This window comes from Centrocercus urophasianus, unplaced genomic scaffold (assembly GCF_019232065.1).
Source record: "Centrocercus urophasianus isolate 14NV4802_14NV808 unplaced genomic scaffold, USGS_Curo_1.0 seq_15, whole genome shotgun sequence".
NCBI lineage: Eukaryota > Metazoa > Chordata > Aves > Galliformes > Phasianidae > Centrocercus > Centrocercus urophasianus.
The window spans coordinates 22,107,027-22,119,986 of record NW_024884697.1 but is presented as its reverse complement, the minus strand read 5'-3'; the positions used below and the strand labels follow the sequence as shown (position 1 = coordinate 22,119,986).

The window sequence follows — 12,960 nt, the reverse complement described above, 5'->3', positions numbered from 1 at the left end:
AGGAGAGCAGAGCAGAAGACACAAACTGACTTTGACCCATAGCAGATCTCTCCTTGATTCTGGGACCTAGAACTGTAAAGTTTGCTTGAAGTTGATTACTTTATCAGAGCTGTATTTACAGAATTGCAGAATCACTGACTGATTTGAATTGAAAAGGATCTCAAAGATCATCTAATTCCAACTCCCCTCACAGTGGGAAGGTTGTCATCTATCAGCTTAGGCTGTCCAGGGCCCAATCCAACCAGGCTTTGAGCACCTCCAAGGATGGGTCATCCACAGCTTCTCTGAGCAGCTGTGCCAACACCTCACCTCCCTCTCAGTAAAGTATTTCCTCCTAACATCTACCCTAAATTTCCCCTCTTTTAGTTTAAAGTCATATCCCCTTATCTTATTGCTATACATTTTGATAAAGAGTCACTCCTCATCTTCTTCATAGGCACCATCTAAGCACTGGAAGGCCGCTGTAAGATCTCCCCAAAGGGAATCCCTATTGCCTGCTGTATTGCCCTCCTGCTTTCTACTGCTTTAATGTGAATTGGATTTCAGAGATTTTTAAATTATTTTTTAAATTCAGCTGGTATATGCCAAATATCTAGACTTTAAAAAGTCCTGAATCTGTTTTATGTTATATTGTATAGCAGTCATTTTTTATTTCCAGTGATGCACCACTATAAGGAAACTAAAGATCTGACATGGTGATGATTTTGCTCTTTCTTATCATGTTTTAAGTAAGCTGTAATTCAAGTTAGATGTTTTCTTGCTATTTGATCTATGAACAGTGATACCACAACAAAGTAATATTTTTAGAAGCTAAACAAGATTACATCTCCTGATAAAGCAAGTATGATTTCACTGAAACTTATTTCTATTAGCTTGGAAGGCAATAATTTTGTGCAAGCCTTTGGCATAATTTATGACTGAATAAACTCTGCTGAAAATTGTCTTCCAGGTGAAATACTGTTCATCTAGGAATAAAAAAATTTGGTGTATCTTTGTGACTTTTTTTTTTTAAAGAACGTAGAGTGTAATGATTGGTGAATTTAGGGTAATTTTCAATTCTGATCTTTTGATTTTGCAAATGCTAAATCCAGACAACTGCTAAGTCCAGAGACCCCAACATCTAATCTAATTAACATATTTCTCAGGACTTATTAACTTTCCATTACTAGGTATTGCTTCACTATAGCAGACAAACTCTTTGACATTCTCTTTTATCCTTTCTTCCTCTTTGATTTGATTCAACATTCACTACAGCATTCCGACCAGGACAGCCACAAACATTCCCTCCCTAAGTTGGAGAAGCGTCTTGCTGTAGAAGACTGCTTTCTCATTGAAGTTCATGCAATTGATACACAACCATTAACACGAAAGAAGGTTTCTATTTCCTGTTCTGATCCATGCTACAGGGGTTTTTAGCAATTACTGGAATAAAAGGTGCTCCTTCAGGCAACTCTCCAGATATTCTCAAGGTTGAAGAGTTACCAGCTCCATGCAAGTCTGCCTAACTTCAGGCTTCTCCCTCTGCTAAGAGCTGGCTGGACTAAGGAAGTCATTTATAATGCAAGATAATAACTTTATTCAATCTACTAACTTCTGAAAAATGTTCCATATTCATTTGTGCCAGTGAGTGACACATTGTATCTATTAACTACATTTTTGCCCATATTCATCTCTTTCATATACGATTCCTATAAAGCCACTGAGATTTGAAATAGTAGAAGCTTTGCTGGAACAGAAACCAGTTATTGAAATTGGGTAGGATAAAATTCCAGTTGCTCTCAATGAGATTGTACTACCTTTCTTTGGGTACCCTCCACACAAGACACTAAAAGCAGAGCCAATCTAGTAACAAAGCTGGTTGGAAAGGATTTGCAGTATAAGAGAGATGGGACCAATTAGGCAAGGAGCCACTGATCGTTGTGAGGCTTTCGCAAGAACAGAGGAAGGTGGCTGGCATCCAAACCCTACATTTCCTGGAATACAAGGAAAAAGGAATATATCTAAAATGGTAAAGTTTGGATAGAGATTGAAAGATTGCCATGCAATGAGTATGTTACAGAGTGAAAATGAACTCAAAAAAATGAAGTCAAAAGCTGTGAAGTCAAAAAATGGTCACTATTTTTTATTGTTTTGGCTGATAATTTGTATCATTGTGCAATCTGTTATCTGCTAGAACAGATATCTCAGAAGACAGAGAAAGGTCTACTAGCAAAATATATACAAAAATATATGCATATGTATATATTTAAAGAACATCATAATTTTATTTATATATAGCTCTTCAAGAATTGCCAAAATCCATTGTAAAGAGTCAAGTAAGAAAAAAGATTTAGGTGAGAAACGCATTAGTTGCACCAAATTGAATTTGCTTATCTACGTTTTGCATAAATATACCACAATTTCAAAATCTTTAGCAATATTGAGAATATTAATTAAAGCAACAATAAACATAAAGGACACCAACCTTTTAATATTTTCTTCACCTAACATTATGTATCTGTTCTATCAGGTATCATTCCAATGTAGTAATGGTTTAGTACTTCCATGGAGCAGGTGACTTTTTGCAGGTATAAGCAGATAGTTAATGTTAGTAGGGGTGTAGACAGCCTGGAGAAAGGAAGCTTAAAGAGAAGAACAGATTTTTTTTTCTGTGGACTTCTTCAAGTTCTTTGAATTTGTGACCTACTGAAACATAAACTAACTTTATTTTGTTTTATTTAGTTTACGTACAATTTTAAAGGAGAAAAATGACCTAATCCGAAACTGGAAAGGCTCAGGCTTTCCAAGATAATTTATGGTGTCCTCTGAGACTCTGTAACCACACAAGTGGAGTCTGTGTCATTCTCTATGGTAACACTGGCCACAGACTGCCCATGTCCCTTTCAGTACTACTCCCTGTGGATCAGTTCTCGTTTAGCAATTTTGCAGCTGTCTTTGATAAACATGCTTTCAAACAAATTCATTTCATGCTGAAACAGAAATTCCCATTTCACTTACCTTTTTCAGTGCTGTAAGGATAAAGATCTTAATAATTTCAATTTAATGTCTATAGCAGGGTTCAAGGCCTAAACAAAACTCCTAAGTTGTATTCATTCTTCAAATCAATTTGATTCTTAGTCAAACTGTCCTCTGAATAAAGAGGGAACAAATGAAGGAATGGTCATGACTGAATCATACTCCATGATTGCTGCAGATATTTCTTCTCTGCTGCAATCTGCTCTTTGTACACATCAGTCTTTGATGTCACAGACATCTTTGAACTTAAATCATGTCTGACATGTATGTTACCAAATGGCTCAAGCAAATGATGAGACTCCTATTTCACAGAATCTGAGCACAGAAACAAGGCCAAGGGAAGGGCCAGATTCTGCATCTTTAAAGGGTCAGCTACTCAAAGGAGAACAAAGACATGCACTAATGCATAGACTGGCAAGAACTAAATATTTCATTAGAACCTCTTGTTTCATATGAGAACATAATGTTTCTAAATCATTCTATACATTCTATTATGTTTGGGTTTTTTTGTTTGTTTGTTTGTTGGGTTTGCTTTGGATTACTTGGTACTTGGGGACTAAATGACATTTGATGATGCTAGAGATTCTGCATGTGATTAGATACAGGACTCCAGGGACACTGAAAAAAAAAACAACCAAAAAAAACAGGCAAGAAACATTCTTTTCAAAAGACTTCCCAATGTGTTTCAGAGCCACCACAAGTATGAACTTAACTAGTTAATTAGTTTTTTGCATTAATTCACTTGGCACTTGAAGCATGCAGTCATATTTTCATTGAGTCAGCAGACTTGTGATCAGTCTGTCAGTTTCATCCTAGCTTAAACTCCCTTACTTACAGGTGTTAGTAAGGTAAAGGACCATAGTCATCCCAGTCTACTTTTTATAGTTGATGGATACCTTCCTATATACACTCAGACTGTAAGTAGAATGGATTGCTCTCTGGAGTTGTCTTTCTTACCATCAGATGCAGGAAGTTAGGATGAGTGGGCACTTAATTAGGCATCACATGTGCCTAAAGCTAAATTGGTTGAAATTATGCCTCAGTAAAGAGATGAAACAAGTATTTATCTGAAGACACTATGTGAACCAAAATGTAAATTTAAAATAAAAAATATATATTTATCTAAAGTAAAGTTTAAAAGTTTTTATTTACCATGTCACTAATAATGACAGTGTCAGTGGGTAGAACATCACTAATTTCAAGAGGAACTCTCAGTGCTTCATATGACTAATACATTCTTTAATGGAATTAATCTTTTCCATTATACTGTCTACAACAAGAAAAACATATGCAAATACTAAATTGGTATTTTTTTGGTTTACAGACAATAAAGTAAAGATCTTTGTAATCAAATCAGCCTCTTTGGAAATTTGTGAGGTCTTGAGATTATTCCAAGTATTCACACCTTATAAAGGTATGAACACATTTTAAGCAAAAGATAAACCACAGAGCTGATAGCTCTGCTTTTCTCTTCCATCCACTACGTCTGTAATAAATGCACTAAAAATATTTTCTGGGGAAATAGGGGATTTTTCTTTTTTTTTTTTTTTTCTTTACGCTGCTATAATCTCAGGTTGACTTTGGGATTTAAATGAACTGGTGCATTTCCTGGGCTTCCCCCACAGTATGTCTTAATCTTTATCAGTGGGAGTTAAATTTAATGTTCAGAGCCACCAATTCGTCCACACAGAAAGAAGGACAAAAAGCATATGCACTGCAAAGTGACCTGAGCCTATTTTAGCACTTCCAGAAAAATAGCTCTTTGTCTTTGAAAAATTGTGCTCATATCAAAAACCTCCTGTTTGTTCTTGGGATTGGCAATCACAGGCTGGGCAATCACCAACTGTATGAAACAAAACAAGAGCAAGTGCTGGATTCTGCACTTGGGACAAGGCAGCCCTGGATATATGTACAGGCTAGGGGATGAAGGGATGCAGAGCAGCTCCATAGAAAGAAGTCTGCAGGCTCTAGTTGACGATAATTTTGACATGAACCGCTGGTGTGCCCTGGCAGCCCAAAGGGCCAACCATGCCATGGGGTGCAACAGGCCCAGCACCGCCACTGGGCAAGTGCCACTGCTCTTCTCTGCTCTGTGCAGCCTCATCTCGAACACTATGTGCCATTTTAGGCACCGCAATATAAAAAGGACATGACACTGTCTAAAATAGGGCTATGAAGGTGTGAGTGGTCTAGAAGGCAAGACATACGAGGAGTGGCTGAGGTCCATTGGTTTGCTCAGCACAGAACAGAGGAGCTGAGAGAAGGCCTGACGGCGGCTGCAGCTCCTCACAGGGAGCGGAGGGCAGCGCTGAGCTCTGCTCTGTGTGACAACAACAAGGCCCAAGGGAACGGCATGGAGCTGTGCCAGGGGAGGGCAGCTGGGGGTTAGGAAAAGTTCTTTACCAGACGGTGGTCAGGCACTGGAACGGGCTGCCTGGGGCAGTGATCACAGGGTCACGGTCCCAAGCTGTCAGAGTTCAAGAAGCTTTTGACAGTGCTCACAGGCATAAGGTTAGAATTTTGGTGGTGCTGTGTGGAGCCAGGAGTTGGATTCAGTGATCCCTGTGGATCCCTTCCAGCTCAGGATATTCTATGATTCTGTGACTCTATGATTCTGTCAGACCGACAATACGAAAAACAGTTAGATTAAGACATGACAAATCTGTGAAGAGGAGGAAATTGTGACCTATGAATACATATACTTGCATTAATTGCATGTCTGACTAAAGCGCTATCTTTTTTTTGCTTGTATTATTCAAAAAACATCCAACCAACTGACCAAAAAAAAAACCCAACAAATAAATTGTTCAGAATGAGAAGCACTCAGACCCACAAAGCAGTAATACATGAAGTAGATAAAGCAGATCAGTAGAATTTTCTTTTAATCATAACTAGAGTGGATCTTGGAAGAAATCTCTGTATTTTGAAGATTAGTAAGTAATTTTGATTGCTGTAAGTAAAAAAAAAAAGTTTTGCGCTCTTCGACCAAACAGCAGATGTAATCTTTCATGGAAGCTATCTTTACCCATCCAGAAGAACGCCATGTACTGAGAACCCAGTTAGCTGTGCATGATGTCATGGATTCAGTATTGAATATGCGAAAACCTTAGTATATGAATGTAGGAATTGTGAAATTATCTTCTAGACTAAAGAGGAAGGAAAAAAAAAAAGCCAAAGGTATAGCTGAACCTTGAGGTTAAGACTTACAGAGAGGCATTAAATAGCTGTACTGTTCTTTCCTCAAAAGGAAGGACCACTAGCTTAATGCTAAAAGAACTATGCCGAGATGTATATGATTCTGGCTATAAAGAAAATTCTTAGTTTTAAATTTTCTAAATGCTCCTAAAAACATTAAAGAAAAACATTAAATGTGTTAATATAAACTTATGCATTCTAGCTATTATCTTCTTTAATCCTTAGAGAGTTCTTTATGCTTCATGACTCTGGAAAGAATTAAGAAGCAGCTCATATTAGAGGCCATTGTTACGTTCCCTTCAGCACCATTTTCTTCTTTTCCTACAATTACTGAGATTTATTTTCTTTGCTTGAAATAGGATTTTTGTCTCATTTGGGTCCCTGCTATTTAATTCCTACTTGAAGTCATAATCCTCCCTGCCACACCACACCAATCTCCTTGAAGCTAATTTTGATGTCACAGAAAGGATTTTTGCTTCAGAAGAACTGATTATTTAGGTACGCTTCATGTACCAGAAATTGTCCTTCTCTAGTACACAAAAATAGGAGTACTGCAGCCAAACAGATTCAAAGCACAAAACTCAACAAAAGTTTGAGCTTCCTGGTTAGTATTTCTCAGCAGGAATTTAAGGGGCTTTTTGTTAGAATAAGGAGGCAATAGAGTATGCTTAGCTACACAGTCTTTGGCTTTTCTTTTCATGATTCTATTTCTGTGAGAGGCTTCCCTGACACACACACACTGTATACAAAAATTTGAGGTGAGGTAATCACATTCCAAATAGTCAGTGATGTCGGAAAATACTTTCAACTTGGACTGGTTTCAAAGCTCTGGCTTAAAACCAGCACAGTGTTAGAACACCACTTGATACTCGTTTGTCCAAGTGATTTTTATTTTTTTGTTATTGTTCGTATTTTTTCATTTTTCCTGATAACATGTGTTAAGTATCTGAAGCATCATTAAGATTAAAATAATCAAAGTGATTCTTTAATAAAATCCATTCTCATCTCTGCAGGGGTGAAAACACTTATGTTGCAAGTGAAAAGTCATATTCTGTAAAAAACACATAGAAAGAGCAGCTGAAAGCAGTAACTGTTTCTTGCAAAGCTGGAAAGGTTAAAAATAAGAGCAACCATTGACTACAAATGAATCTACAGCTGAAAAGGAACCCTCTTTTGATTATCTGCAGCAAAGAAAGTCTCAGTGCTGAGCTGACAAGATCGTAACTTGTACTTTATTAATTACCATAGGATTTTCTTTTTGCATCAACAAATCAACACACTGGAACAGGTTGCCCAAGGAGGTTGTGGATGCCCCATCCCTGGAGGCATTCAAGGCCAAGCTGGATGTGGCTCTGGGCAGCTTAGTCTGCTGGTTGGTGATCCTGCACATAGCAGGGGGGTTGAAACTGGATGATCATTGTGGTCCTTCTCAACCAAGGCCATTCTATGATTCTATGATTCAAAAGCACTGATCGTACATCTGGAATAAGAATATTCACATTAGTGAAAGCTCCATACCAACATGTTGATTGACTAATTTCAAATTAATAGATTAGCTTCTAGGATACAATGTACTGAACATTTGACTTAAGAAGAAAATAATCAGTAAAAATGCAGAAAGTACCCTTTACTCTATGCGTCATTCCATATCATGTGATTTGATAAATGTGATTGATCATTACAAGCTTTCCTAAACTAGGAATCACACCCAATACTTTGAAACCCTTTATCCCCATATCTTCGAGGATTTCTGAAGGGGAACAGCTTACTGTTACAGATTACCATCAGATTTGGCAGTGACTGTGTTCACCTTTGTCACAGGAACTTACAGAGAAGCTAACATGTATCGGTGTTAAGCATATTTTATTAAAACATTGAAAAGAGATAACAGCTTTCAGTTTATCTATCTTTGTCATTTGTTTGTTGTGTTTTTTTTTTTCTCAAGATTTTTTTTTTCTCTCCTGTTTATGTGTCTTGTTTCAAATTTCTTTCATATATGACTAAGCTGGGTTATCTGAGTGGGAAGGATGAGCAGAAGAGCTTCAAGCTTAAAGACACCCGTTTACTCCATGCTTCCTTTGCATGCCCTATTACTTCTACGCTATTAAACCAGCGCAAGGAGGAACGCTAGGAATGCTATCTTGATGCGAGCTCAATAAAGACTACACTGTTTTCAGGATTTTATGAAAGACATCACGAGAGTTCCTTTTATTCTCCGTGGCCGTCAGAGCGGCACGCACAGCCCGTTCTACCCGCAGACGTGACGCTGCCGGCGGCTGCTGCCATCCCGGCCCCGCAGCGCGGCCCCGGCGGAGCGCTCACTTCCCGTCATCCACACGCCATCTAGCGACGGGAAAAAGGGGGCGGCTTTGCACGGGAGCGGAAAGGAGAGGAGGAGGAAAGGGCTCCCATCCCCGTCCCAGCTCTCGCCTTTCCCAGAGCGGGTAAGAGCCATTTGGATATTGCGGCCAGAACTCCAGAGCGGCTCGGGGCGGCTCGTGAGGAACACCGCCGCACTCCGCTCCCTGGCATTTCACCCCCCCTTTCTCTCTGCTTTTCAGTGAATCGTTCCCCTCCCCTTGAAAGGAGCTAGCGCTGCCCAGGAATCCCCCGGATACCTCACCTAAGCTATCTCTTAAGCCGCCCTCCTCGAAGCACCGATCCCTGCCTGAGGCACCGCCAACTCTGGCGGCTCTGCGCGGCACTGCCGGCGGAGGGCTAGGACCGCGCGATCGCGGCCCCGCAGAGACACGCGCACACATACGCGAACGCACACACACACACACACACGCACATAGAGCACACGGGCGCTCCTCGCCGCCGGCGCAGCGGCCCCGGCCCCTTTGTTCCGCCCGCGGAGGGATGCCCGCGCCGCGCCCCCCGCGCCCCGCTCCGACACCGCCCGTCCCCGCGCCCCTCGCCCGCGGGCGGCGGCAGCGCGGCGTGGCTGCGGGAACCCCTCAGCCCCGGCCGCGCCAGGGCCTCGCCGCCACCACCCGCAGCCCCGCGGTAGGGGCAGGGGCAGCGGCCGCGCCTCTCGGCAGCCCCGCGCCGCAGGATCCGCGCCCCGGGAACGACGTGCTCCTCCGAGCTGCCAGGCGCGATTACGTTGGTTTTCCCCCCACCCACCCCTTGAACTTGTTGCTTGGCGCTCGGCGGCGGTGGCGGAGGGGGGTGGGGGTGGGGGAAAGGGAAAGCCTTATTATCGATGTCCCTTTGGATGCGATCAAGCTTTCTTAGGAGCAACTACTTCCCCGCCGTTCCCGGCGGGGCGAGGAGATCTAGCGGCAGAGCCCGCATTTCCAAAAGTCTCTATGCAACTGAGCGCTCTCGTCAGACTTTCCCAGGTAGGTGCCGCAGACTGAGCACGGCCGGAGGGATGCGAGAGCAGAACCGAGGGGAAGGGGCGAGAAGCAGGAGGGGGGGGTGCGGGGGGTACGATCCGGCCGCCGAGCCGCGACCTGCCGCACCGGGGCCCCACGCCGCCGCTCTCCTGCCCCGCTCCCGCCCCGGTTTCGCCCTCCGCCGCCCTTTTGGCCGCTGCCGAGGTGCCCCTCGCACCCCGCCCTTTCCTCGCCATCGCCACCGCCGCCCCGCTTCGCATCAGCACCTTCCCTGCCCCTCGCCCCACTACATGCGGAATCCCCCGACCGCTCCCTGCCCCGGGGCGCGCTACCTCGCCCCTTCTGGCGCCCCTCTGTCCTTTGATGCATTTCCTATAGCAAAAAAACTTGCCTTAAAGTTTAATGTTGCCGCCTGGAGCTCCTCCCTCTGCCCCTCCGGCTGCCCCGGCCCTGAGCCCGGGTGAAGAGGAGTCCCCGGGGCGGCGATCAAGGACAGCGAGAGGATTCGTCCCCTGCTGCTCCGCAGCGGCCCGCCCGGCCCAACCCCTCCGCCCCGGCACGGCGAGCGGACCCGCCGCAGCTCTCCCGGCGAAGGCTCCGCTGGTGGCCGCGGCCCCGCGCCGACAGCGGGCGGGGAGCGGCGCGGAGAAGGGGCGGGGGGACAGGCTGCATCGCGCGTGGAGAACATCTACTTCCAGGTGGCTGCACCGCTGCACCAGGGCTGCCAACCGGCTCCCGTGGGTAGCGCTTTGTGGATCACAGCTTCCATCCAGGAGCATCGCGAGGACCTTGTATCCAAACGACTTGGCTGCTAGGCAGTTGTAGAAGCCGTGAAAACGTTGATCTTCCAAGTGCCCCGATTTATTGTCCTAACTGTTTAACCAGCTCCTGGAAAGGATATTCTGGGGCCAAAAAAAAAAAAAAAAAAAAAAAAAAAAAGAGGAAGAGGGAGGAATTAAACAGCCTGGTTAATTATTCTGAAAATCACAGCAATGTTTGAAAATTTGGGAGCCTTGAAAATGTGTGAACTTTTGTATTTTTCTTTTCCTTTTTAGTGGCTTGTCAAGAACTGTCTGTAGATTCACTCTCTCAGCTGTAGTCACTGTTTGGGATCATGGCAGCGGGCGTAGCAGCTTGGTTACCCTTTGCCAGGGCAGCAGCCATAGGATGGATGCCAGTGGCCACAGGTCCCATGCCAGCTGCTCCACGGCAGGAGAGGAAGCGAAGCCAAGACTCTCTGATTGTGCTGAATGTGAGTGGCATCCAGTTCCAGACATGGCTGGACACTTTGGAGCGCTACCCTGACACCCTGCTCGGCAGTTCGGAGCGGGACTTCTTTTACCACCCTGAGACACAGCAGTACTTTTTCGATCGGGACCCTGACATTTTCCGCCACATTCTCAACTTCTACCGTACTGGGAAGCTCCATTACCCTCGCCAGGAGTGCATCTCTGCTTACGATGAGGAACTGGCCTTTTTTGGCATCATCCCGGAGATCATTGGTGACTGCTGTTATGAGGAGTACAAGGATCGCCGTCGTGAGAATGCTGAGCGCCTGCAGGATGATGCTGACCAGGATCACGCAGCTGAGAGCTCCCTGCCCTCGATGACAGCTAGGCAGAGGATGTGGCGGGCCTTTGAAAACCCACACACCAGTACGCTGGCTCTAGTCTTCTACTATGTCACTGGTTTCTTTATTGCTGTCTCTGTTATTGCCAATGTGGTGGAGACAGTGCCCTGTGGGGTGAGCCCGGGTCGCATCAAGGAGCTGCCCTGTGGAGAGCGCTATGCTGTGGCTTTCTTCTGTCTGGATACTGCTTGTGTCATGATCTTCACAGTTGAATATCTCCTACGCCTGCTGGCAGCTCCAAGTCGCTACAAATTTGTGCGCAGTGTCATGAGTATCATTGATGTGGTAGCCATCATGCCATATTACATTGGCCTGGTGATGACAGATAATGAGGATGTCAGTGGGGCTTTTGTGACACTAAGAGTCTTTCGCGTCTTCAGGATCTTTAAGTTTTCCCGCCACTCGCAGGGGCTGCGCATCCTGGGCTACACCCTCAAAAGCTGCGCCTCGGAATTAGGCTTCCTTCTCTTCTCACTTACCATGGCCATCATCATCTTTGCCACAGTCATGTACTATGCAGAGAAAGGTTCATCAGCCAGCAAGTTCACCAGCATCCCCGCAGCCTTCTGGTACACCATTGTCACCATGACAACACTGGGGTAAGTGCAGCTGGCGTTTGTTTACAGCCAACATTCCAACAAGTGGGTTGGCAAGAAGGAAAAATGCAAGATTTAATATATACATACATATATATATATATATATATATATATATATATATATATATATAAATTTGTAGTAAAAATGAGAGGGTAGTTTTTTTTGCTACACAACTCCATGAATACAGTTCAGCACTTCTTTCTAAGAGTTTCACATATGGAGTTGAGTTAAAAACGTTGCAGAATGTTAAAGCAACCCAAACCCCAAAGCTATAGATAAATTAAGAAAACTGATTGGTGTCTTTGCCATTTGCTCTAACATTTTATTTCGGTTTGGCTTTTGAAATGTGAATATTTTATGAAGATCTGTGAGTTATCAGTGGCTTTTTAATAGTGCAATATGTTTGCTGGCAGTACTTGTTACAGTGTTGCCAAAGTATCAATAAGGACAACCCAGGTGCAATATTTTAAGGAGATCATGCATAAAAGGATGCAGGTCTGCCATTTTGTTTGAAGTGATGTGTTGATGTAGACTGGGTATGAAGTTGGATTTTACAAAGTCATTCACTTTTATGAAAATAAAGCAAGTATAGATACCTTAGTTTTCACAAATATGGTTCTTGATGTTACTTAAGAGTCTGGATAGATTTCCTTTGATTTCTGTGTAACTATAACTTGGACTCAGGTAAATGGTGCGTCTTGCTACACTGACCTGTGACAGATTCTGGAAAGTGATCTGAGGAAATGTGAGACATCTATTCGACAGACCAACCTCGTGTCTTGAAACGTAATTCTAATGACAGTTTGCATTCTTGAAGAACATTAGGAATGTAAAGGTGCTGTTGTTGGAGTTAGACAGACCCCAACTGAGATTACTGAAACGATGTGTTGCAGTATTATTTTTTAAACTTTCTTTCTGATACCAGGTCATGTTGTAGCAGCTAATTTGGTGTACCAGGTTGTAAAATGTGTTTGTCTGTATTTCTAACAGGGATTTAGAAGGCTGACTAATTTAAGAATCTTATTTTGAGATGTAAAATATGAACTATGAAACTGAAAATTGTTGATTCTGTATAATTTTTTTTAGTTATTTAATAACTACAGTTGTTAAAAGTCAAACTTTTTACTCTCATATAGGAAAAGCCCTTCATTTTATTAATCAAACACTTCACCATATC

At 43.3% G+C, this 12,960-nt stretch overlaps 1 protein-coding gene across 1 annotated transcript in view; it reads left to right on the top strand.

The window, feature by feature from the left end:
- The first annotated feature begins 9,481 nt into the window (after positions 1-9,481).
- The window catches only part of KCND2 (potassium voltage-gated channel subfamily D member 2), a 263,617-nt gene continuing 260,138 nt past the window's right edge, over positions 9,482-12,960 (top strand). Inside the window, exons 1-2 of the mRNA XM_042815918.1 lie at positions 9,482-9,557; positions 10,610-11,783. Coding sequence (XP_042671852.1) covers positions 10,669-11,783 — 1,115 coding nt within the window. The 5' untranslated portion in view covers positions 9,482-9,557; positions 10,610-10,668. The remainder of the gene's footprint in view (positions 9,558-10,609; positions 11,784-12,960) is intronic.